The sequence below is a fragment of the Muntiacus reevesi genome, chromosome 11, assembly GCF_963930625.1.
Source record: "Muntiacus reevesi chromosome 11, mMunRee1.1, whole genome shotgun sequence".
Classification (NCBI taxonomy): Eukaryota; Metazoa; Chordata; class Mammalia; order Artiodactyla; family Cervidae; genus Muntiacus; species Muntiacus reevesi.
Window position 1 is genome coordinate 73,574,928 of NC_089259.1, and position 27,617 is coordinate 73,602,544.

Below are 27,617 nucleotides of genomic sequence, written 5' to 3' on the forward strand. Positions count from 1 at the left end.
TGGCTCCGGGCCCCGCCCCTGCCCGCCTCGGGGCCGGGGCCTTGGATCCGCGGCTCGTGATTGGCCGCAGCCGCGGCGCTCCCCTCTCCGCCCCCTTCGCCGGGGTGAGAGGTCAGCCGAGCTCTGGTCTGCAGGGGCGGCCATGGCGGGGCTCTGGACCGGGGCGGTGGCGCTGGCCACTGCGGGACGGCGCGGACAGCGGTGGCCGCAGCCTTTGATGCGGAGCGTGTCGCTGTGGACCGTGAAGGTGAGGAGCGACGGGACTCCTCGTGGGCCTGGGCTTCTCTGGGCCGTCTGCCCCGCACCAACTGGCGGTGGCCGGTGCTGCGGAGAGCGCACCTCGGGCTCCGGGATCCGATCCACCCCGGGCCGGTCTGCGCTCCCACCTCCCCCGAGCTCCTCCTCCCCGCGGAGTTCGCCCAGGCGCGGGTCAGAGTCGGCATCCCTGATCCCTGCTGTGTCTCCGGGGATCAGGGAGGGCAGGGCGGCCCAAAGAGCCCGCCGGCGTTGAGTTTTCTGCTTCCTCGGGAGCCGCTGACAGCCACCTCGCTGTAATTTCCAGGCCCTTCGCGCCCGTTCTTGGGCCGTGCGGTTTTGGCGTCTCCTGAGCTTTTCAGGTGCATCTGTAAGGGTTCTTAGAATGGTAACTATAGTTACCATTTTCTCCTGCCTCGTTCCTCCTTTGAAGAGACCCTAAACTGCTGCTCAGTTAAGAGTTAGGGTTTTGCTTTTACCTCACCTTTTAAAGTACCATGTCAGGATGGACTACTACTTGTACTTGAATGGAGAGCCTATTTTAATTGCATTGCATCACGTTATACTGTATACACATCTTGCGAGTTTTCTTTTCTTTTTTTTTTTCTCTGTAGTGGTTAGGCTGATGTTTGTCTTGTTCTCAGCATCTCTGCGGTGTATTTCCTCATGTTTCATGGTGGCAGCGCCGACTTACACGTTGGAGTGTTTGTGACTCTCGACACTTTGTTTTCAGAATGGAGTCTCTTGTAATTTCTAAACGAAGACTACCAAGCTGACTTTATTAATAGAGTTCAAGTCACTCGAACAAATTATTTAAAGTGTTTCTCTGGACACTGCCTGTTTTCTTCCTTTAAAAACAAAATAGGTACATGATTTATTGTCATGGACCTTAGAATTGGAAGACAGTATAGAGATGATCTAGCCCATCCTACTCTATTAAAAAGAAGAAGGGAAAAAAAAAAAAAAAAAGAAGAGAACTCAGGCCCAGGTGAGAAATAATGCAGCTGGAACTGATCATGGAAGTGAAAGTAGGTCTGCACACGCTTTAGTTTAGGGTCAGCTTTAGAATTCTGACACTCAGAATCCCTGGAGTTCTTTGTGCGTAGGCACAATTAAGACCTTTGTTTCTTAATCTTGATTGTTTTCTTCTGCTTTAATTAGTCTTTTGGCCTCCTCATTTGCAGTTGCGAAGCTCTTACTGTATTTATGTAGGAGGCAACATGTTACAGAAAGACGTGGACTTTGGAATCACACCTCTGAAGTTTTGCGTATTACACAAATCACTTCTCAGCTTCTTGCTTATGGATATTTTTTTTTGTTTCGTAACAAATCTTTCTTGACTACATTTTGTGTTCTGTCTCTACAGAATGAATATAATTTCTCTTTTAGAAATTTTAGTCTGTTAAGGAGACAAGTGTAAAATGCCGTTAGGGAAGAGACTTTGGTGCTATATCTGAGAAAATAAAATGGAGGGATTTGACCAAGTCTAGATTATGAGCTTTGTAGGTATTCTGCTTGAATTAATTTTTTCAGTCCTTACAATAGCCATTTACAGATGAAGAAAATTTTTATGTGACTTGCTCAAACCATGCTTAAGGTTAGGGGATTGTTTTCCTTTGGAAGTGAAAATTGGAACAGTTTTGAAGGACATAGTGACTTTTTTCCTAGGCAAAAAGAGAAGGAAGAAGTGTTATATGTGACAGCAGCACATGCAAAAGGCCTGGGCCAGAGGGAATGCCAAGATAGAAGAACTGGAAAAGCCCACTGGGGCTTTGGTATGGAGATTAGATGGTGCCCAGGAGGTAGGTAGGAGTCAGACCATGCTAGGCCTTACTGTAGACCCTGCTATCGGGTTTATGGGAAGCCATGCATGTTGAAGTTGGGAGGGATTGTTACACTGACATATGTTAGAGCGGAGAGGCTAAGAGAGAAGGAATTTGTTAGGCTGTTTACTGCTGTATACTTATTGTTTGACACGTAAACTTTGATTTTTCTCTATGAGTTTCTTCCTTTAAACGTGTTGGTAAACCTGCATCTTGTCTATTACTGTTTTCTTAGCACAGCGTTTGACAAAGTAGTGCTGAATGTGTGGCGATACTGACTGAAGGAAGAGTTATTTCTGTGCCAGTAAAGGATTTCTCCTGGAGGTGGGAGGAGGGGAGGAAGCAGGGAACGTGAGCTGCTTAGCTTCCCTCCGAGCTTCTTTTCTGTGAACTTGAAACATGCATCACTGAGTCTGTGTTTGAAGCCGAACCTTTTGAAGATTTTATTCCTCCCCTTTCTCCCTCCACCCTTGCAAATCATTTGGTTGGTTGGAAGACGGACTAGTCTAGAGAGTTCTAACCATTCTTTTAACCAGTTAACAGTTTGTTTTTAGGGTGTGTGTGTAGGGGGTGTGTGTTTAGGGTGTATGTGTGTTTAGGGTGTGTGTGTTTAGGGTGTATGCGTGTGTGTGTGTGTGTGCGCGTGCGTGCGTGCGCGTGCACCTGTGCACTCCCTCAGTTGTGTCTGACTCTTTGGACTGTCCTTCAGGTTCCTCTGTCCATAGAGTTCACCTTTTAGTCTTATTTTGTTTTGGCTTTTTAAATACATTATGTTTAAATAACTAGTCTTTTTCCCCCTTCTGTCTGCATTTTTCAGGGGCTCCAGAATGTTGGACTTGTGGTAATTGCTGCAGTTTATTGAACTTTTTATGCCGTATATGATTTTCACACATTTCCTTTTAGCCTTGTAATAAGTAGGTAAAAAAAAAACTCCCAACTTTATAGAAGAGGAAGCAAAAGCTCAGAGCAGTTAAGTAACTTGCTTAAGGAAACAACTGGCTGAGATAGATGTTGAACCTTGGATAGTATGCTCCCAAAGCCTTGCCTTTCCAGTTTGTCTCTCGTTTGGGTCATGGTCTCATTATATGGTGTATTCATGAAGTTCAAATGCTCAAGCTTTAGGTTCCTTAAAGTCTGTGATTTTCTTTTCTAGTCATGGAAGAGAATGTTTAAGCAAATCTGAATGCTTTAACATTGCCTGGAGGTAAATCTTTCCATCTGCTGATAGATTTCTGACAATCATTTGGGAAAAAAATCTTCTAACATTATTACAGAAAGCAGTTTTGTTTTTTTTTTTTTTCCAGAAAGCAGTTTTTGATGAAAGAAAATGTTTATGGACATTTGTGTATTTATACATCTGCTTTTTTTGGATTTTATTCTTAAGAGGTTCAGAACAGAGGAGTGATTTCCCCTTTTCTAAATAAGGGGAAGAGATGGTGACATTTTGATCGAGTGAAGAAACAAAAGTTGGGTGATTCCAGTTTTTAAGAAAGTGGATAAATGGGAGAACAGGGATGAAAAAAGAAATTTGGGAACGAAAGGGGTTGTTTTTTTTTTTTTTACAGGGTTGGGGAGTGGTAGTGTTTCCTTTTAGGTATCTGGACTCAGAGGGTTCCAAGAGTCATGTTGATTTGCTGGTAGCACTGGAGTTGGTGAGAACTGGTTGGACTTGGGATCTGTTTTGGAACTAGAACCAATAGTACTTGCTGTAACCAAAGGGAGATAAAAGGAAAGAGAAGAATCAAGGACCTTTGAAAGATAGACGCAAAGGGCCACATAGTGTATGATCCATTAGTATCAAACGTCTAGGGTAGGCAGAGCCATAGAGGCGGAGGTAGGTCAGCGGTTGCCAAGGGTTGGGAAGGGGGGTGAGGGAAGTGATGGGCATGACTGCTAACAACTGAGGGGTATCTTTTTGGGATGAAGAGAAAAAATGTGAAAGGTCAAATGAATACATCTTGGGGAATAAAACTAGTTTGAGCTTCATAGCAGTTATGGAAAAGAGGGAAGTGTTTAGGCTTCCCTATAGTAAGGAACATTCGTTAATCAGGATAAACAAACCTTGTCCTAGCACTGAATGTGTAGAATTCATTATATAAGGGCAACTAGCAATCCAGTTAAAAAAAAAAAAAAGAAAAGAAACTTCTTTGTTACTCTTTTACCAAAGATGCAGTGATAACTCACATCTCATTGATTGCTATTAATATGGCACTTTGTGAAAGTTACAGTGTGTAAAAAAAACCATTCAGTACCAGTGGGATGATTAGGTTTCCCAGAAGCAGAGCCCGAAGAGGGATTTTGTGCAGGTGGTAGTAGTTGAGAAGAGTAAAGAAAGCAGGCTAGAGCAGGGGTTAAAAAAAAATCTAAGCAAGGAAGGGGATCCAGGTGGAGACTAGATTCAGTCTCATCTCACAGGGGAGCCCTGGAGCAGTGATTCTCAAAGCAGGGACTCTGTAGCCAGCAGTAGCAGCAGCATTACCTGGGTACTTATTAGGAATGCACATTTTCTAGCTTCACCCTAGACCTGCCAAGTTTGAAACTCTGAGGTTAAAGCCAGCAGTATGTTGTAATAAGCTCCTCCAGGTGAAAATGATGCATAGTCAAGTTTGAGAAGCACTGCTGTAGTGCAATAAAAAGTATAATGTGAGCTGTAAGTAAAATTTAACATTTTCTGGCACTCACATTAAAAAAAAAATTACAGCAGTGAAATTTATATTTACCCAGTGGCTTCCCTGGTGGCTCAGTGGTAAAGAATCTGCCTGCCAATACAGGAGAGTCGGGTTCAATCTCTACATCCAGAAGATCCCCGGGAGAAGGGAATGGCAACCCACTCCAGTATTCTTGCCTGGAGAATCCCATGGACAGACGAGCCTGGTGGGCTACAGTCCATGGGGGTCGCCAAAGAGACACGACTTGTTGATTAAACAACACCAACAACTTAACCCAGTATATTAAAAGTATTTCAGTATGTAAATCTAAAACTTTAACAAGGTTTCTGTTTTGTTTTTGGTATGAAGTCTTCAAACCTGGGGTGTATTTTACACTTGGCACACACAGGAATTCTGGCAAGTGCTCAGAAGCTGCCTGTGGCTAGCAGCTACCATACTGGACAGCCAGCTCTAAAGCATAGATCGCAGTACTAAGTTGAGCCCACCTTGAGGGTGAAGTCGGGGCAGCTTTTTGAACCCCATTATAGTCAATTCAGTGGCTGTGGCCTGGGAGGGATGTAGCTCCAGATTTGAGAAAGAACTCATCTGGTTGAGGCAGAAGGGGCAAAGCTGGGAGCAGGTGTGAGCGGTGGGTAGTCAGCACACCAGTGGGGGCCTTCCCTTCCTGGAAGACGGGTGCTGGATGTACACCCGCAGCATCTGCTACAGGTGGGGTGGGAAGGGTGGCCTGGTGGGGGGCTGTGTTGGAATGAAGAGGCTTTAGAGTCAATACACACACTTCCAACTTACCGTGGAGGCAGAGCTGGAGACTCTGACTGGTTTTTTTTTTCCCTCCCTCAGTTTTATTGAGAAGTGAAAGTGAAACTCTCTCAGTCATGTCCAACTCTTTGTGACCCCATAGACTACACAGTCCATGGAATTCTCCAGGCCAGAACACTGGAGTGGGTAGCCTTTCCCTTCTCCAACGGGATTTTCCAAACCCAGGGATTGAACCCAGGTCTCTTGCATTGCAGGTAGATTCTTTACCAACTGAGCCACAAGGGAAGCCCAAGAATACTGGAGTGGGTAGCCTATCCCTTCTCCAGCAGATCTTCCTGACCCAGGAATTGAACCGGTGTTTCCTGCATTGCAGGCCGATTCTTTACCAACCGAGCTATCAGGGAAGCCCTAATATTGAGAAATAGTTGATGTAAATCTTGAGATTTGATCGTCTCTCTCAAATATTAGGTATTCAACCTAGCTTGTAACAGAAAGTCTTGGCAGACAGCTGACGACTGGGATAGCTAGTGAAGTTCTAAAGGCTACATAGTCAATGGAAGTGAAAGAAAAGCTATGCTTAAGTGGTAAGGCCTGATTTCATGGTGAAAAGGCCCAACTTCTGGTGGTGTTTTAAAGAGGGCGTTTTCCCTGGTTATTCCGGGTCTCTTAAAATGCTGAAAGAAGCAATTGGCTCATGCTTACCAGCTCCTTGTTATGAAACGTGGGAGGAGAGCTTTTCCTGAAAATTTTGAAGATGAATCACTAACAAGTGTTTTGTTTTCTTTGGTAAGCTCATCTTACTGCTCTATCAGCCCTCAGTTTTGAGGATGGCTTCTTCTTCTAAGTAGAATGCATTGTGCTAATGAGTTAACCTGTCAGTAGAGTTGTTCTAGTATTATTCACTTGAATGCCCCTGTGGTTATGTTAAGAGTTCTGGATTTGGTAGGGTTTAGTTTTTAAATTGTGCTTTAAACTTGAATTTAGTGCATCTCTGAGTTTGGGCTGCCACCTGAGGCCACAAGCAGAAAAATGTGAAAGTAGGTGCTGGCTTAGGTTAGAAAAGGGTGTTTCTCTGTTGGCGATGGTCAGAAGGCCTCTGAACAGTTTGTGTAAAAGCTGTACCCTTTTTTTGGTTAACAGTTAACTTAATTCTTACTATAACAGACGCAAAATTGTGCTAGGCATTTTACACATTCTTATTTAATCCTCACGTCAGCGTTAAGTCCTAGATAAGTGGTTTTATGCCCAGTTTATATATGAGAAAAGCTCCTTTGTTTTGAAGAAATGACTGAGCCAATTTCCCAACCAGGCCCTGAATCTGAATCTAGATCAGGGCTCTTAACTACTCATTACTCTAATGGTAACTCCCAAATGGTCTGGGATAATTTTAAGAAGGAAAGTTACAGCTGCATAATTGGGTTTAGTTGTTGGGTAATACCTCACATTTCCTTGGTGCTTTACAGTTTATAAAGGCTTGTGTGTTTTGGGTTTTTTTCTTTGTTTTTTAAAGACAGGTCTGCAGGAAAGCAAGGGAGGTGTCATGTTGTACATTTTATAAATGAAAACGGGGGTCCAGAGAAATTATTTGCTCAGTGTTGTGGACCTGTGAAGCAGTAGAGCTGAGCGCTGACCTGGATCCTCACCTTTGTGGTGAACTCCGAAGATCACGCTACTTCCCATGTGCTGACTTGTTAGCTGGCACTTCTCATCTAAGTGTAGAAACTCTAGAGATTCTTTATTCTTGCAGAAGAGAAGCAGTGCAGTGTGTTCTCTGGAAGTCATTTTGCACACTGACCTTTCTCCTTTCGGCTGTGATAGGCTAAATAGTCTTTATAGATAGACTTGGTTAACATTTTTCCTCTGAACTCTTATTCTGGGATGTACTTTTAAAGACTTCTGGACTGGGCTTGTAGCCTGTTTTTTATATGCCTAACAAAAATAAGAAACATTAAAAATTCTATGTAGAGATCCAAATTAGCAGATTTCTACCAACTCGTTCCTTGTATTTTTTGAAAAAAATTATGTTGTGGCTCTACAAAATTATCTGATTTTTGACTTGTGTACATTATACCTTTGAACTTCCTTGAAGCTCTGCCAGGGGTGAGCAGGAGCCCAAGAGAGCAGCGTAGGGCTGACTGCAGACCAGTTTGGGTTTGCTGCGGGGATGCTCAGGCTCCTGCTTTTCCTCTGTCGTCGTGTTCTGCTGCTGAGCCTCTGACTGCCTGCGTCATTTCTACTTCCAGGTGCTTGGCTAAGTAGGGGCACCTGTCTTTTTCAATTTTGGGGTCCAGTTATCACAAATTCATTTGTATACAAGCTGTATGCTTTTTTTTTTTGATAATGGTGGTAAAATACAGTCTGTCAAATCGTCAGAACCAAGTATTTAAAAATAGCAATAAAAAGATGAAAAAACAAACAAACCCAATTTGACCCATCAAGTGTACTGCTCTAGCTTGTCTCCTACATTTTGGCCAGGTGTAATTTGTAACAGTGGACATGAGTTTGAGCACACTCCGGGAGATGGTGAAGTACAGGGAAGCCTGGCAGGCTGCAGCCTGTGGAGTTGCAAAGAGATGGACACGACTTAGCAACTGACCAACAGCAATGATTTGTAATAGAGCTGATTTAGTTTCAAGAGCTGTGTGGTGTAGACATTTTAAAATTTGAGTTTTATGTTACTGGCAGTTTCCTGAGTAAATGTAGATTACATTGAGTCAGCTGACCCAAACCTCTCTCAAAGCTTGGCCGCTTGGAGATGTCTGATCCTTCTGGGTTAGAAACTGTCCCAGGGGGACCAAGTTTAGCTTAGTCCATTTTTTTCATGAGCCCATCTGATGAGATAGAATCCTGAGGCTTTCATTCCCAAGGGTATTCTAGAAACTTAATGCTTCAGTCATGTTTATTCGAATCTGTGAAATTAGCTTCATTTCTACCAAACAACTCAGAGTTTGTTGCTCTTGGAGCAGTGTGGCAGTGAGATCCGTGTCACTCTCTTCTTGAACCACACGTTCAGTTTGGGTTAACAGCATATTCTTCATGATTGTCAGATGCTCATGCATGTTAGAATCTCTGTAGTAAGCTTTTGTTTTTTGAATGACAGTGGTGTAGGTTAGTAGGAACTTTAGAGGAAGCTGGGCTTCCCTGGTGACGCAGATGGTAAAGAATCTGGCTGCAGTGCAGGAAACCCGCATTCAGTCTCTGGGTCGGGAAGATTCCCTGGAGGAGGGAATGGCTACCCGCTCCAGTATTCTTCACTGGAGAATCGCATGGACAGAGGAGTCTGGTGGGCGACAGTCCATGGGGTCGCACAGAGTAGTGCACGACTGAAGTGACTTAGCACGCAAGCACCTAAGAAAGACAGCTGGGGAGTTAAAGGGGTTTGCTCTAGTCCTGGAAATAGTGTCAGACCGAGCTAGGGTTAGAACTCAGGCTCTTTGATCTCTTCTCGCAGAGTTCTGTTCCAGGCGGTATGCTGGGAAGCGTTCCCTTCCCCAGACATAAACATCACTGTTTACTCTCCCCAAAGCTAATTAGAATACCTAAAATGTCTACCCCAGATTGTGTTTTGTCTCTGAAAGACTCACATTTGGCTTTTGCCATCAGGAATCAGTTATGCCCTTTATTTGTTAGTAATTAAAGACACATGTATGATTTTTGTAAAGTCCTTTCTTGTATATACTATTGTAAAAGGGTATTTTGACACATTCCTACCGCTGACTGTTATGTGCCTTGTGGTATTAGGGGAAACTGGTGAAACTGTAAACTGTTTTCATTTTACAAAATTGTTAGGGAGCTGGTATGCTCTTTACTGTCTAGTGCTGCCTAGCTGCAGACTAAACGTGAGAAACGCCCAGGTAGCGTTTGCTTTTCTTTTTTTCTTTGTTGCTGTTTAGTTGCTGAGTCGTGTCCTACTCTTTTGTGACCCCTCGGACTGTAGCCCGCCAGGCTCCTGTGTCCATGGAATTTCCCAGGAAAGAATACTAGAGTGGTTTGCCATTTTCTTCTCCAGGTGTTCTTTCCAACCCAGGGATCGAACCTGCCTCCTGCGCTGACAGGTGAATTCTTTACCACTGAGCCACCAGGGAGACATTTTCTTTATTCTGAGTTTGCCTTCTGCAGTGGCTAAGCTATAAAACACAATATGTGGTTTCTAGGTGAGGAGGTGTTACCTTTATTCTGTTAAATCTGATGTGAGAGTAAAATTGCCAGGTTGTAGCTGTTCTGCTGAGAACAGTGGAACCCCGTCACAAAGAAGTGGTGTGCCCCTTGGTGCATTTTTTTTTTAAACGCCAAATCATCTCTTTGCACAGATGTTTAGTATTAATGTATTATCTCAAAATAAAAAAAATTAATAATGTTTTTACCAGATCTGTGTTGAAATTTTCTTACCATTGCAGCCTAGACTTGACATTTCTGAAAAATTAAAATTCTTGAGGCTTAGTTTTCTAAATTGGAGTTTGAATTCACAGGGATGCTTGCAGAACTGTAAGAGTATTTTGGTCTGGGAAAGGGAGACAGTAGTGAAGTCAGTTTTCTTCCCATTTTCAGCTCATTATTCATCACTAGTCCTTTTTACTTGGTGTAGTAAGTTTTACTAGGTTTTATTTTGTAAAGTGTATCTTTTGTCTCTTGTTACTTTCACTTCTGCATAAAGATTACATTTTGTAATTTGGTGCTTGATACTTCTAAAAAAAATAACTGTGTTCATCTTTTTCATTTTAAAATGTTGCCATAAATTTTTTGCTTCCTATTTGAGTTGTTAGGCTGTTAGAAAATTCTGAGATGTAGTACCTGTTGCCTTTTGCCACCACCCTCACCCCATTTTTTTCTTGGTTTACCTTCATCAGAGACTATAGGGTAAATTATTTTCTTAAACCTTTGCTATAACCTTTATTACTGATTCTTCTTAATGTTTTAAAGGCTTAAGATATACTTTTTTCCACACACATTTATGGTAATGAATTAAAGTGAACTTGATTATTAGTGTTACCTGTTCATTTTTATCTGCCAAGCCACATTTATACCAGGATAAGTAAAATAAGAAATCATGTGTCAGACATTAGCAAATTAAAAATATTTTTGTTATTTTCTGGGCCCTGTTAAAATTGAAGCTCTTTGAAGGCCAGGACGCTTGTTTAATGTTGTATAAAGTTCTGTGTGCTATGTGACATTCTGTTCCTGCTATATCTGTGTGCATGATCAGAAAGACTTTCCTTCAGATTTTATTTGACCCATTGACTCTCACACTTTTCTGGAGATTGTTTTGATGTCTTTGGATTCTCATGTGTGCCCAGGGAATGTGTCTAGTTGGGGTTTACCTTCTATAGTTAAGGTATATTGCTTAGAACTACATATATTGATTGATGAAACACTGTAGCCAGAAGCATACTAGAAGAATTACCCTGAAAAATAGTTTTAAAGCTCATTCAAGTATCTGTCGTTTATTTCACGTTTTTCTTTTTTTTCCTTTTCTTTCTTGTGGTAGTATGTTCCACATTATTCAAGACGGTACTTGGTGGTGTCTCGTAGTCTCTGTTCAGCTGGATATGATCCCAATGAGAAAGTAAGTATTTCAAAAATAGTTTTAACGGCTCAGTTAAAATGTTTCGTTGTCTCCACGTTGTGTTCACTGGGTAGGTTACGTTTTATTGATGCTGTGTCATTTTTTATTGCTGTACATTATAGGTTTTATAGGTGTTCAGTGTTTGTTCCTCTTTTCATTGTGGACCACAACCTGAGGCTTTAATTCTGTATTTGTACCTAAACCGCAAATTGAATAAATTTCCAAAGTATTTCCCTTGTTTTCAGCAGGATCACTAATACATTCTTTCTTAGCCTAGGCAGTTGAGAGATTTTGATTAAACAATTGATTTTTTTTCATTAATATTTGTAACTATTTTTGAGTGAAGGCAATTATGGGTATTGTAAATTTTGGGATAAGGGAATTCCAGTTAAAATCTTGGTATATGATAATGTCTGAGGCCTGTAATGGAGAGATAAAGGAACTGGAAGTGGTGATTGGAGGTAAAACATGATTTGGTGACAATGAAGGCATCAAAGAGGCTGAAGCGTTTTGGTTAAGAAGAGATGATTCAAATAGAATGTCATTAAAGTAGAACTAATATGAATGATTATTTGAGAATGAAGTGATCTTCTAAATATCCAAAGTATACAACTACTCAAAAGAATCTTGAAATTTGGAGAATAAAGGATCTATATTCACTGTAGCTCAATAGAAATGTAAAGCGGAGACAATTGCAGGACATATATAATTGTTTATTTTCTAATAGCCACATTAAAAATACACAGGTGAAATTAACTGTCATATATTTTATTTTATTATTTTTTGTTTTTGGCCCTGCAGAGAGGTTTGTGGGATCTTAGTTCCCTGACCAGGAATAGAACCCATGCCTCCTGCAGTGGAAGTGCGGAATTTTAACCACTGGACTACCAGGGAAGTCCCGGTCCCAGGTCTTTAAATGACATATAAGTCCTTTCTTAACTGGGCCTTTTTACCCCAGCTTTATTTGCCACAGTACCCCATACTGTGTTTTGTGCTTGAGCTGTCTTAGAAATTGCTTGTAGTTTTTAGTGCTGCCGTCTGCTTTCAGTGTCACTGCCTTGTTAACACATGCTATTGACTCTCTCCTTTTGCTGCTTTTAACACGGCACGTAACACACTTTGTTGTGACTGTGCCGTATTGTACACTGAAGTTATCAAATGTACTTGACGTTTACCTATACTTGTTGATGCAGACGGGCGGTTTAAAGTTCGTTTAGGGAGTTCTCCGGTGGTCCAGTGGTTAAGACTCTGCTTTCTGACTGCCGAGGGCAAGGGTTCATTCAATCCCTGGTCAGGAAAAAAAAAAATCCCTGGTCAGGGAACTAAGATTCCCACAAACTACGTCATGTGGCCAAAAAAAAAAAATTGGTTTAAATTTATTCGTGTGTATTGTGTATATTCTTTTATACACATAACCTATCTGGAAGAATATTCAGGAAACTAGGAGTAATTGTTGCGTTTGGGGCAAGGACCTGGGTGTCCCTACTATATGTCCCCGTTTTTACCTTCTAAGATCTGAACCATATTCATTTTTACTTAGTTAAAATCTTAGGTATGGAAGATTAATTGGTATTAGCTTTATTGAACTTGTGTACTAATTGGTAATCCATTAATAGTCCTCTGTTAGTCAGGGTTCTTCAGAGAAACAGAACCAATAAGAGATGTGTGGAAATTTTTTTTTTTTTTAATTGGCTCACCTAATTCCTGGGTTTCCCTGGTGGCCCAGCTGGTAAAGAATCTGCCTGCAGTGCAGGAGACCTGGGTTCGACCCCTGGGTCGGGAAGATCCCCTAGAGAAGGGAATGGCTGCCCACTCCAGTATTCTGGCCTGGAGAGTCTCATGAACAGAAGGGCCTGGCAGGCTACAGTCCCTGGGGTCGCAGGGAGTCCAACACAACTGAGCAGCGACCAACACACATAATTAAGGAGGCTGAGAAGTCCCACCGCAGTCTGCTGTTTGCAAGCTGGACACCTTGGAAAGCTGGTGTGTCAATCTAGTCCAGGTCCAAAGGTCTGGGAACCAGGAACGCTGATGGTGTAAGTCCCGGGTCTAAGGGTAGGAGAAGACCGATGTCCCAGCTCAACCTGGCAGGCAGAACTAGTCCTCTCTTCCTCCACGTTTTAGTCTGTCAGGCCCTCAGTGGGCTGGATGGTGCCCAGCCACAGTGGGGAGGGCTGTCTGCCTTACCAAGTCCACTGATTCACGCTAGTCTCATCTGGAAACACCAGCACAGACACCGTCAGGAAAAATGTCTCATCTGGACGCCCTGTGGCCCAGTCACGGTGCACATAAAATAACCGTCAGAAGTCCCTGAATAGAGATGAGTAGGAATGTGTCCAGCGCCGAAGTCATTCTGGTACAGATGTGTCCCCGTGAGACAGAAGCACACTCCTAGATTTGTAATCTGGTTTGCCGCCCAAAGTATCGAATAAAGACCCTCTCAGTTCAGTTCAGTCGCTCAGTCGTGTCCGACTCTTTGCGACCCCATGAATCGCAGCACGCCAGGCCTCCCTGTCCATCACCAACTCCCGGAGTTTACCCAAACCCATGCCCATCGAGTCGGTGATGCCATCCAGCCATCTCATCCTCTGTCGTCCCCTTCTCTTCCTGCCCCCAATCCCTCCCAGCATCAGGGTCTTTTCCAATGAGTCAACTCTTTGCATGAGGTGGCCAAAGTATTGGAGTTTCAGCTTCAGCATCAGTCCTTCCAATGAACACCCAGGACTGATCTCCTTTAGGATGGACTGGTTGGATCTCCTTGCAGTCCAAGGGACTCTCAAGAGTCTTCTCCAACACCATAGAAAGACACTCTAGCTAACACATATTGAGTGTGTAGTGCATGCTAGGCCCTACACCAAACCCTTTACGGTGTGAATTCAGATTCCTGCAACCTCCGCGTCAGGTAGCTCTTTTTACTCCCGTTTTACAAACTGGGGAATGAGCATTCAGTAGGCTGTCTTGTCCTCAGAGGAACACGTGGTAGTGTTGGGATTCTCACTGGGCCAGGCTGGCTCCAGACTAGCTCTTAACCATCATTCTGCTTCTTCCGTAGAAATTAGGATAGGTTTGTACTCCTGTGATGTTGTTATAATTTGTTGTGTTTGCTCTAACAGTTGCTTAATGTGTAAGTTCCAGGGTTTGTGCTGCTTTTATCTGAGGTAGTCTGCTTAATATTGAGTCAGTGTTTAAAGATGCAGTTAGGGAAGTAGGAACAGGTTTTCTTAGTGTATGCTTCCTTTTCAGCAGGAATGGCATGCTACTCCAGTATTCTTGGCTGGAGAATCCAATGGACAGAGGGGCCTGGCAAGTGATAGCCCATAGAGTCGCAAAGAGTCAGACATGACTGAGCACATACACGCACACACGATTTTACACACACATACACACACACACACACACACACACACGATTTTATAGCTCCACTCTAGTATTCTTGCCTGGAGAATCTCAAGGACAGAAGAGCCTGCTGGGCTACAGTCCATGGGGTCACAAAGAATCAAACACGAGTGACGTGACTTAATGCGCACGCGCACATGCACACGATTTTATAGCTCCAAGCCCTAGGTGGGATTAGGGTGTTTTTTGGGCCCAAGTGGAGGCTTGTCTCAGTTGGGTGGGATAGCCCATGTGTGGTATAAAGGTTAAATCAAGACTTTAAAGGCCTTTTGCAGTTCTGAGATTCTGTAATTTGCTGTCAGATTAGCACATTACTTTAAATTATTTAAGAGTACTTTTAAGATCATATATACCTTTAACTTTTCTTTTAGAAATATGACTAAAACTTTAAAAAAGGGTCCATTTAACGTGCAACAGTTCACTAACCCAGCAATTATTGTGTACTAAAATGTATTGCATCCAAGTTACTTACAATTGCTCGTGTGCATTTCTTTAAAAAGAGTAGCTCGTTCAGTTCTAGAGTCAGGAGAGAACCTTGTTAAATAGTTTTCCATTAGAATGCTATATCAGTTTATTTATGTGGAAATCAAGAGATTGCAATCCTCAGAGACTGATTTACTTAGAGTGGAATAGGTCATTAATGGCAGAGTTGGACTTAGAATTTAGGTCTCTCACCCTACACAAAATGGAGCATCTTTTTCTATTATGTGGCTTTAGCTGTTTCAAAATGTGGTTATTCAAACTTAACATTATACTTAATGTTATACTCAACATTTATACTCAATAGCATTAACTCAACATTATACTCAAATAGCATAACCTGTGTGGTCTGGAACTCTTTGGGTAAAAGCATAACTAACTTAGCTCTGAGTTGTTGAAAATACCACTTAATGCTATGCCTCAATCCCAAAGAGATGGAATATAAATTATATCAGACTTGACTTTGGGAAACATAACATTTAGAATTTCTCTAAATTGAGAAAACAGTCAAGTAAACTCTCAAGTAGTTTTGACTAAAGTTTCAGTTTTCGGAAATCTCATTTGAAGATTTTCTTTTGGCAAGAAACGTAGTTCCTTTATGAATTATTGAACCTTACCACTTGATACTTTTTTAACAGGGTAATTATAAGGCCAGATCCTGCCAGATGAGTTTAGTAGCAACCTGGTTGTAAGTGAACATGTGCATAGTATCTAATGCCATGTAGGAAGTAATGCTGTTAGGGTCATGCCTAGTGGTAACTGCGAACAAAACTTGATGTTTTCTGGTCTCATATTGAGTTAACCGTTTCTTATGTGTTTTTTCTCTCTCTTTAGACTTTTGATAAAATTCTTATTGCTAATAGAGGAGAAATTGCATGTCGGGTGAGTGGAATTTTAATCTTATTTTTCATTTTACTCTGAATTTTGCTGTTTAAATCCCTTTAAACATGAATTACTATTGTAGATAACATTAATGTATTTTAATATAGGTTATTAAAACTTGCAAGAAGATGGGCATTAAGACGGTTGCCATCCACAGTGATGTCGATGCTAGTTCTGTAAGTATATTTGCTTTGTTTGAGTTAGGATCTTATTTTGAATCAAATAGAAAAAAGTGAAAGATGTAGGATTTTGTTGTTATTGGCCTGAAAAGGTACACAATTTAAAAAATACCTATTACTTACTCTTGTATTAAGCAAAATGGAAGCATCATAATATCTTCAATGTGTGTCTTAACTATTTTATTTTCGAGGCTTTAAAAGCCTAGACTAGAATAAATAGTTTGTAGAGGGATTCTGGTCACCAAGTACATTTAGGCAGAGCATGAGAAAGTTAAAAGAGCTAGATCTTAACGAAATGTTTATACAGTGCTGCCTTATGGGAGCACATTTCCCCAGAGGGTAACTCCGTGTCACTAAGGGGATGCTCTTAACTGTTTGACCTTCGTAAATGTTGTACCGTGTTCAGCTGAAAGTTCGATAAATAAATGAAAGACTAATGCTGATTGGACATGAGCAAAATAAGGCATAGCATAGAGTGGTGAATGGTAACTAATTTTATTGGAGATTTTTTACCACAGCAGGCATTTGTAGCAGTAGTAGACTATGAATGAGTAGAAAACAATCCCGTGGGGAAAGTATATAAATTATTGGAATTGTATGGAATGAAATGTAAATCATTGCACTTTGATAAGTTACTGTTTTTCACTCTTTCACACTACTTTTGATAACAGGACCTATTGGTAATGTCAGCTTTTATCATATAGTAATTTAACACAAAGAGTTTTCAGTCTTTGTGACTTTAAAATTTTATTCAGAAGTTCAGTTCAGTCGCTCAGTCATGTCTGACTCTTTGTAACCCCATGAACCATAGCACACCAGGCCTCCCTGTCCATCACCAACTTCCGGAGTCTACCCAAACCCATGTCTATTGAGTCAGTGATGCGATGCAACCATCTCATCTTCTGTCATCCTCTTCGCCTCCTGCCTTCAATCTTTCCCAGCATCAGGGTCTTTTCAAATGAGTCAGCTCTTTGCATCAGGTGGCCAAGTATTGGAGTTTCAGCTTCAACATCAGTCCTTCCAATGAACACCCAGGACTGATCTCCTTTAGGATGGATGGTTGGATCTTCTTGCAGTCCAAGGGACTCTCAAGAGTCTTCTTCAACACCACAGTTCAAAAGCATCAATTCTTTGGTGCTCAGCTTTCTTTATAGTCCAACTCTCACCTCCATACATGACTACTGGCAAAACCATAGCCTTGACTAGATAGACCTTTGTTGACAAAGTAATGTCTCTGCGTTTTAATATGCTGTCTAGGTTGGTCATAACTTTCCTACCAAAGAGTAAGCGTCTTTTAATGTCATGGCTGCAATCACCTCTGCTTTTTAATATGCTGTCTAGGTTGGTCATAACTTCCCTTCCAAGGAGTAAGCGTCTTTTAATTTTATGGCTGCAGTGATTTTGGAGCCCCAAAAAATAAAGTCAACTGCTGTTTCCACTGTTCCCCCATCTATTTGCCATGAAGTGATGGAACCAGATGCCATGATCTTAGTTTTCTGAATGTTGAGCTTTAAGCCAGTTTTTTCACTCTCCTCTTTCGTTTTCATCAAGAGGTTCTTTAGTTCTTCTTCACTTTCTGCCATAAGAGTGGTGTCATCTGCATATCTGAGATTATTGATATTTCTCCCGACAATCTTGATTCCAGCTTATGCTTCCTCCAGCCCATTGTTTCTCATGATGTACTCTGCATGTAAGTTAAATAAGCAGGGTGACAATACACAGCCTTGACGTATTTCTTTTCCTATTTGGAACCAGCCTGTTGTTCCATGTCCAGTTCTAACTGTTGCTTCCTGACCTGCATACAGGTTTCTCAAGAGGCAGGTCAGGTGGTCTGGTATTCCCATCTCTTTCAGAGTTTTCCACAGTTTATTATGATCCACACAAAGGCTTTGGCATAATCAGTAAAGCAGAAATAGATGTTTTTCTGGAACTATCTTGCTTTTTCGATGATCCAGCAGATGTTGGCAATTTGATCTCTGGTTCCTCTACCTTTTCTAAAACCAGCTTGAACATCTGGAAGTTCGTGGTTCACGTATTGCTGAAGCCTGGCTTGGAGAATTTTGAGCATTACTTTACGAGCATGTGAGATAAGTGGAATTGTGTAGTAGTTTGAGCATTCTTTGGCATTGCCTTTCTTTGGGATTGGAATGAAAACTGACCTTCTCCAGTCCTTTGGCCACTGCTGAGTTTTCCAAATTTGCTGACATATTGAGTGCAGCACTTTCACAGCATCATCTTTCAGGATTTGAAATATTTCAACTGGAATTCCATCTCTTCCACTAGCTTTCATTTTGTCTTGTCTTCCTTTTTTGGCCCCTACATTTAAAATATTTATCTTTTGCTTGAAATAATTAAATCAAGTAATTAAAACTTGTTTTGCGTACATATTGTTTGATTTTTCCTTTTTTGACTATTCATTTCTGACTCCTTTACTAATAATTTGTTTTAGCTGATAGTTTCATTAGTTTATATCTTTACAATATATTCATGACATAATGAGAAAACTGTTGCTTTAATGTTATTCTTGATTGGTAAACTAAGGCATTTACCAATAGTAAACTCTAGAAAAAAGCTTGTGTTATCATCAAGCTTGTAGTAGATTTAAAATTCATTCTTAAAAAAAATAAATAAATAAAATTCATTCTTCTCATTTAAAAATTTTTTTAATTTAATTTTAATTGGGACACTCTTCTCATTTTGTTTTTATTTTCAGTGTATCTAGCTCAGGCCATGTTTTCATTCATGGATAAACTGAGAGAGAAAAGTGTCTGAATTGTGGCCAATCACTGTTTTTACTTCAAGCCTAACAGCAACCTTTCACTTATAATTTTCTTTTTCATATCATAGACTATCTATGCTGCGTTCTCCTGGAGGTGACTGTTGGCATGGATAGTCCAAAATTACTTATATTTCCACTCTGTCCTATTTATTTATATTTCAATATTGGTGTTCCAGAGTAGTCTGCTTCTGTAAGCTGTTACCTCAAAGAACATGAGTACTTTGCTCACTCATACATTCCTAGCTTTGTGGACACTTTCTAGACTTTGGCAAAACTGCTTTCAAAAGAGTTGGTGTGAGTTTTAAGTCTTTGATATTTATGCTTCCTGAAGCAGAGGTGGTAGTTTTTATATTTTAAAAACTTCTTTAGCTACTTTTTTTTTTTAAAACCAAAGATTATGATATATAGTTTAGAATAAGATTTGCCAGGCTTCCCAATGGGAAGTAAGCAATGTCTGCTCAAGTCAAAACTTCCTCTTAATATGACTTTCTGTAAGTCGGTTTCTGGAAGGATACTATAAGTAAGAACAGGATAATAATAATGATGGTTAGAGTGCTCAGAGCTTGATTTAAGCCTTAGCAATAGGGCCACATCTGCTGGTTGGTTTCTGCTTCAGCCTCAAGAAAGTCAAAGAAGTGAATTCGTCTAACAGCATGTTTTGCTTTTTTAACACCTTTAACAAAGGTTAGCATATCTAACCATATCTAACCAGCTTTACAATGTTGATATTATGAACGAGGCATGCTATTCAGATGTATTATAAATGTTTCAGTATTTATTTTCAAGAGGTCAGCATTTTAAATATTACTTGGAGTGAAAGAATCTTCCATGCTTCATGGCCTGACCACTGGGCCGCCAGGGATTTCCCTGCGTGGATTTTGTCTTGTGTTTCTCTTGCGTGTCTGAGTCATCCCATGTCTTAATCATCGCCTCGCTTAGTTTTAAAGTTTCTGTCATTCTATTTCAAGTTCCTGCATACCTATTTCTGTTTCTCGCTCTTCCTCTCAATGGATTGTTTCCTCATGCATGTAGATTTTGTTTTGTGATACCGTATTTGGTATCTTTAATGTTGAATTCTGCAAGAACAGAATCTACAATCATCTGGTTGTAGATGTAATCCTCTCGGGTGGTGGTTCTACTGCCTTCTGCCAGTCACTCTAGGGTGTCACTGACTAATTTTTATATTCATTTCTTGTCATGAAGGCTGCTGAATTATTAGGATGGGCAAAGCAAGATGAAACCACACACACGCACACACACACACACACACGCACTCTCCCACACACCTCCTTCTGTTACATAGGCTCATGATTTCTTATTTCCTGAGGAGACTTTTTCCTTAATCTTGAAGCACAGCTGATAATAAGTATTTGTCTACTCCCTACTTAATAGATTATTTATTCATTCCCCCACCCCCTGACCCCTCTTCACTGAGGATGTAATCTTTCAGCAGCAAGGCCTTAGGAGTTTTCCTTCAAATCTTCAGCTCACACATGGTTCCTTTCTCTGAGAGTTAAAACTCAAATTCTCTAGGTTACCCAGATCCCTGCTTACATTCTCCAAGATTAGTGGTGTTGGCTCTAGTGGATACTGTCTGACATTTAGCTGCTTCTTTGTTTTTGATCCCTAGAGATTGCTTGTGGTTTCTTGTAAGCCAGACTGGTCATTTAAAGGAAATTTGTTATATTTAATCTAGAATTTTTAGATGCTTCTAGGGAGGGTTTGTTGGAGAAGGCAATGGCAACCCACTCTAGTACTCTTGCCTGGAGCATCCCAGGGACAGAGGAGCCTGGTGGGCTCACGTCTGTGGGGTCACACAGAGTTGGACACGACTGAAGAGACTTAGCAGCAGCAGCAGCAGCAGCAGCAGCAGCAGCAGGAAGGGTTTGTGGTTTTTCTATCTAGTCTGCTTATTATTGGATTATCTTAAAATAGTATGCTATCCTATTCCTCTGTTGAGGACATTCTCTTGCTTTCTTTGAGAAGACTGACCCAGAGCAGTCTCAGAGTCAGGCATCACCCAGGAGAACAGTTTGTAAGTACTGGTGAGATTAGTGCAACTGCATCCATGGATGAGGCCAGAGTCAACAACAGTGTAAACTCCTCCAGTGGGAAATGGTCGGGACCAGAGAGAGCAAAATAGGGGTTAAGCCTCCTATCAAGTTGTGAATTGTCTTTTGTGTGTCATTCTCCAGGCCCTTATTATTCTTTGAAAAGATTTGTGGAGAATGGTTTATGAGTGGAAAATGGTCCCAGTGGAACACTGTATCCTGCTGGTATTTTGATAGGCATTGTGTGGTATCTGTAGATCAATTTGAGGAAGTATCTTTATCTCAACATTTTAAAGTCCTCCTATATGTGAGTGATTTTCACTTACTTTGCTGTATTTATTCCTAAGTATTTTAGTATTACTTCTGATCTATGAGAACTGCAATTTCTTCTTCTTTTCTCTGTTTTTTTTTTGGTTGCACTGCATGCCTTGCAGGATCTTAGTTCCCTAGATTGAACCCGTGGCCTCCGTATTGGAAGTGCAGAATTGTAACTACTGGACTGTCAGGGAAGTCCCTAGAATTGCAGTTTCTTAATTTCAGTTTTTATTTTAATTGCAGGTGTATAGGAATACAGTTAATTTTCATATAGTGATTTGGGTCCTGCAACCTTGCTAAACTTCTTTATTTTTTCTAATAGTTAAAAAAGTAGATTTCTTGGGATTAGAAGATCATGTCATGTATAAAGAGAGAGAGATTTACTTCTTTCTTTTCTAACTGGATGCTTTTTATTTTATAGTCTTGCCTAATTTCCCTAGCTTTAACTTTCAGAATTACTGAAAAGTAGTGGTGAGAGCAAGTACCCTATTTCCCCCCTAAAGTGAGGAACGAAACAGTCAGTACTCCCTAACTAAGTTTGCTTTAGGCTCTGGGACTGTCATCAGACCCCACTGTTAGGTTGAGGAAGCGCCCTGCTGTTGCTAGTTTGTTGGGTTTTTATCATGATTAGGTGTTTGATTTTGGTCACATGTGTTCACTGTGTCTACCGAGATGATAATGTGGTTTTTATCCTTTATTCCATTGATGTGGTATACTACATTAATTAATTAATTTTTGGATGTTTAGCCTTACATTCCTGGGATAAATCACACTTGGCCACAATGTATATAGTCCTTTGTATGTATTGCTGCAGTCAGTTTGCTGGTGTTTTGTAGAGGATTTTTCGTCCCTATTTGTGAGAGATACTGGTCTATACTTTTCATTTGATGTCTTTGTTTTGGTATCAGAGTTATTCTGGCTTCATGTTACACTATGGGGCTGTTTCTTCATCTTCCATTGTTTTGGAAGTTTATGAGTTGTCATTAATGATTCCTTTAATGTTTGGTGGAATTCACCAGTGAAGCCATCTGGATCTGAACTTTTCTCTGTGGGAAGTTTTTTTTTTTTTTTAACATTAAGAAAAGTTTATTTGCCCGCAGCAGTCTTAGTTGCAGCTCGCGGGATCGTCAGTCTTTGTTGTAGCATGTGGTTGGTTGTGGCTTGCAAACACCTAGTTGTGGCATGTGGGATTTAGTACCGTGACCAGGGATCAAATCAACACACGCCCTGTGTTGGGAGGATGGTGTCTTAGCCACTGGACTCTCAGGGAAGTCCCTGTGAGTAGTTTTTTGATTACTAATTCTGTCTCTTGATTTCCTATTTCTTCTTGAGTTAGTGTCTATAGTTTGTTTCTTTCTAGGGAGGACTTTTCATCGTAAGTTATCTAGTTCATTGTTAAATGATTGTTTGTAGTATTTCTTTTATTTTTATTTCTGTAAGGCCAGTGGTGATGTCTCTTCCATTCCTGTGCTGTGCTCTGCTTATTAGTCACTCACGTCTCTTTGCAACCCCACAGATTGTAGCCCGCCAGGTTCCTCTGTCCATGGGGATTCTCCAGGCAAGAATATTGGACTGGGTTTGCCATGTCCTCCTCCAGGAGATCGTCCCAACCCTGGGATTGAACCCAGGTCTCCCGAATTGCAGGTGGATTCTTTACCATCTGAGCCACCAGGGAAACCCTTTGAAATTTTAGTTTGAATTTTTTCATTTTTTTCTTGGTCAGTTTAACTGAAGATTTTCAGTTTCATTGACCTTTTCAAAGAACCAACTTTTGGTTTCATGGATTTCTCTCCTTTTAAACTCTCTACTTCATTTATATTTACATTAGTTTTTGTTTCCTTTATTCTGCTTGCTCTGGGTTTAGTTTGCTCTTTTAAAAACATTTCTTAAGGTAGAATACTAGGCTGTTTTGAGGTCTTTTTAATACAGGTGTTTCACCATACATTTTTCTCTTACTGTTTTAGCTACATCTCATATGTTGGCATTTTGTATTTTCATTTTTATTCGTGGTATTTTCTGTTTGCCCTGGTAGTTTTTTCTTTGACCCGCTTATTATTTAGGGATTTGTTGTTTAATTCACATTTATGAGTTTCCCAAATTTCTTTCTGTTACTGATTTCTAATTTCCTTCAGCTTTTGTCAGAGAATGTGTTTTTTCTTTTTCTATCTTTGAAAGTTTTTGATGTTTGTTTTATGGACTAGCACATGAACTATTCTGGAGAATGTTCCATGTGAATTTAAGATTATATTCTGCTGTTGCTGGGTGGAATGTTCTATAGATGTGTTTTAGGACTGGTTGGTTCATAAAGATATTTAAGTCATTGATCCTGGCAAATTGCCTGGTGGTTTAATACATTATTGAAAGTGGGGTTTAACATGCTTTTGAAAGCCTTTAAAATTACTGAATATTTTGTTTTGCTCAATTTATAAAATTGGTGACAAGTAATTAGGTATAGGCCCACAACCCTGTGCCTGAAAACACCTGCGTAAGGTAGAAAACGACTGAAGAACTCTGAGCGTCTAGGTCTAGAGACTGTCACAAGGAATCTTTGCAGTTTTCAGGAAGCAAGAAATTTTGACGCTATTTAAATTGCTCTAGACTTAGAGAAAGAAAAATAGATTTCCATTTCTTTTTTCTGAAACCAGACTAGTTACTTGGAAATCAAAATCTGGGCAAAGGTAGTAAGCAGAAAATAAAATTACAATGATTTATATGTATTGATAGAAAAATCCTAAATAATAGGAACTAGAATAAAATTTATTTAACTAAAATGCTGCAATCATGCAGAGTGTATTCATGACATTTCAATACAGCTTTAATATTAGACACTATTAATTGAATATACTAATAGGTTAGTGGAGGAAAACTGTATGATCACCTTGATAGAAGCCTAAATGTCATTTAAAAGAAATTCGCTGTATTCCTCTTGTAAAATCCTTAGTAAGACAGGATCAGATAACTACTTCTGTCCCAAAATAAAAACTAAGTCATACCTTATAGTAAGCATTCTCATACAAGTCTGGATGAAGACCCATGCCTTTACTATCACCACTGATATTTAGTAGCATCCAAGAAGTACTTGGCAATGCAGTTAGACGAGAGTTATAAAATGGTGAACAGGAAAGACAGAAATAATAAGATAGTACTGAGTTTCCAGTTACACCGGCAACTGAATAAACCTTTAGAAACAGTGAGGAAAGCCTCTATGATAGTTAAAAAAATAAATACAAATATCTATGGATTTCCTAAACATTAACAAGGTAGAAATACAACTTAAAAAAAGTTTAATCTGATGGAAATAGTGCCGAAGATAAAACACTTTACGATATGAATTTAAAGTGAATTTGTATGACTTACATGAGGACTTCTTTTTTTATGGGGAAGCAATATTGTAAATGCTACTTATTTCTAGATCTGTGTTTTTGTATTAAATCCTAATAAATCTAATAATATAATGGGGAAGGGGAATTGACAAAAAGTATGCAAGAATAGCCTAGGAAATTTTGAGGAAAATCGAAGAGGTAACTGTACTAACAGATATTAAAAAATTTGGGGGACTCCCTGGCAGTCCAAGATTTAAGACTCCAGACTTCCATTGTAGGGAGTGTGGATTCAGTCCTTGGTCAGGGAACTAAGATCCCACATGCCATGTGGTGTAGCAAAAAAAAAAAAAAAATTGTAATACCTTATAAAGTGGAAATTATTAGAACCATTGCATAAAACTCTGGAGCCAGAAGACACAGATTTATGGAATAAATTCATTTGATTTTAGGCAGAGAGCTGATGTGGGAGATTTTATTTGTTTGAGGACCTTAATAATATAATATTGATGTAAAAGGCAGAAGTGGATTGTAGGGTTTTATGCCTAATGTACTATGATTTGAGGTAGCCCCAGAGAAGTTAAGAAATAATAAGTAATGAGAACTCTGATAGTTTTGGTGACTAAGACTTTTTAAATGGGAAGTCAGATCTCGCTTCATTAGTTTGGTGAATGGTGGGAACAAATAATTATGAGAATTTAGAGATTGTTGTGTTTGTACTTCTCAGAATGCATGTTAGACAACTTAATTTACTTTTATGATAATTATGTATGTATGTGTGTTTTCAAGTGAAAAGACTAGTAAACCTTCCCCTAAGAAACAGCAAAATATTGTTATATTTGTTTTAAACATGAAGTTAAGGCTGTGAGTTTTTGTTTTTAAATGGGATTAAGTGGCTCTGTACTTCAACCTTTGACTGTATTTCCTATCTAGATTCCTAAATTGAACTTACCAATATTTTGTTGCTTTGTTTGTGTATTGTAACATTGGACTTAAATGAGAAATACTTGATATTTATTGCATTAACACCAAAACCTAAAATCAGGGAAGGAGTCATTATGACTCATGTTGGCCAGGCAGCCTGCTGTTTGAACTATGGTTCCCGGTGAGTATTGTAGTCCTCCCCTTAGGATTCAGTAATGAGATTGAGTGGGGTGCCCCTGTGAGCGCTCTGGGGTGATTGACAGTAAGGTGGGGGGGAATCACCACTTAGCATGCCTACCCTTGGTATTATTTCCCTGCTGTCTGGGGAGGTACTGAGGACAAATAGGACTTTGTGATGTCTGTGTAATTAGTGTATGTTGGTTCCAGCTGAACAAACTGGAGGGTAATGATCAGGTAAATGGAGATGGAATATATCAATGCAGGCTAAGGTGTAAAAGACGTTAGAAAAAACCTTTTAAAAATGTTATGGGTTGGTTAGAATGTTTTATATCCTTTCATATATATATATATATTTTTTAATAAACTTAGATCTGTTAGTATTTTTGTTCGAGTATCTTTTGTCCTATGTAAACATAAAGAGTTGAAAGCAATTTAAGTGTCAAAACCTCAAGCATTTTTACCTCTTCTATTTACTTCATTTACTTTTCAGGATATTTTGCAACCTTTCTTTCTTTGGAAAGGAGTTAAAGTTCTTAATTAAAAATTTTTTTTTTTTTTTTTTTTTTTTACAAAATCTTTTAATGGCTTTATTTGTAGCTAGTGTCATTATTAATCTTCAGATAGGAATCAGTGACCAGAGTCAGAGTCAGACTTGTAAACTTTTTTGGGGATGGTAACTGAGATATCAGATGACCTTTTATTATGTGTATGTGTGTAGTTGAAATGGTGTATCTAATATTTTCTTCTGTTGTTTTACTAGTACAGAATATTTTAAGATAGTGGCCATGATAGTCCATGTTTCCCAGTTGGTGTTAATTAGGTCAGAAACCTTCCCAGTCTTTTAGATTGCAATAGAAAATCTATAGGATTCTTAATTCATTCTTCAAAAAATGCTTATAGTTGTCATTGTTCAGGATGAAGTTTTCTTATCAACAACGTAGAGTTACATGGCAAAGCCTCTGATAGTGACTGTAATACTGCATTTAATGGGAAGGAAGGAATTGGTTTCATTAATATGATTATGGACCTTGGAGTTCTGGTAATTAGGCAATTAAAGGGTTTTTGAGTGGCATACTCTAAAACTTGATGATGCTCACTTTTCTTAAAACTTAACTTTCAATAACCTTTTTGTATTAAGAATCTATAGTGTATGCATATTTAAAACACGTTTCAGTGAAGAACAGATTATTCAGAAGGAATTATTTAAGATGTTTAGACATTACTTTTCCCATCCTTTTTCTTTTATTGTCTTTGAAAAAACATATTTTGCAGAGACATTATACTATATCAGTTTAAACTGTTTTGATTATCTTTGTCTTGACTAAATTACTTTCTCTACATATTTTTTTGGAAAATGGAATAGGTTAGGATTCCTGGTAGGAATTTGTTCACATTAATATGGCTCATCAGGGACATTATATTTAATTGGAGATCCTGCAGAATAGTAGCAGGAGGCTGAAGAGAATTATTTAGCATTAGCAATGGCTCGTTTGGGAGTTATGCACTAATCAAGGAGCTTGAGTGTTAGCAGTGGGGATGATGGGAATTATGACGATTATGACATGTAAGCGTGTCTGTGTGCAAAGTGGACAGGCAATGAGTTAATCAAGAAGTATATTAAATGGCTCCCATGCTGATTCATTATTATCTACCATAGTGCCTGTCAGGTTGTATATTTAAAAAATACAATTATGACTGAATTCAATATGTATAAATTCAACCACCATTTTTTGCTTTTCTGTAAAATAACCTCAAATTACTTAATACTACATATAAAAATAGAAAAATGTATCAACCCCACTGACTATGTGATTTGTGTGTTAAAATACATTATCTCATTTTCTTTTTAACACTTTAAAGTGAACCTTTAATTTCAGATTCATTTAAACTTTTTGTTTGTTTTGCCTTTTTATGTGTTTGTTGTAAATACTCTTTGTCTTAGTTTCTACTGCATGAAGGGTTTAAGTTCAAAAACAAATTTTATATATCTTTATTTTTCAGGATGAAAAAATAATTTCATTATTTCAGAAAGACATTAATAT

The 27,617-nt window shown here is 39.5% G+C and overlaps 1 protein-coding gene across 1 annotated transcript in view; it reads left to right on the forward strand.

Moving 5' to 3' along the window:
• The first annotated feature begins 105 nt into the window (after positions 1–105).
• Positions 106–27,617, forward strand: part of PCCA (propionyl-CoA carboxylase subunit alpha) — a 345,865-nt gene continuing 318,353 nt past the window's right edge. The window contains exons 1-4 of the mRNA XM_065902073.1: positions 106–247; positions 10,992–11,069; positions 15,780–15,827; positions 15,935–16,003. Of these exons, the coding sequence (XP_065758145.1) occupies positions 143–247; positions 10,992–11,069; positions 15,780–15,827; positions 15,935–16,003 (300 nt within the window). The 5' untranslated portion in view covers positions 106–142. The remainder of the gene's footprint in view (positions 248–10,991; positions 11,070–15,779; positions 15,828–15,934; positions 16,004–27,617) is intronic.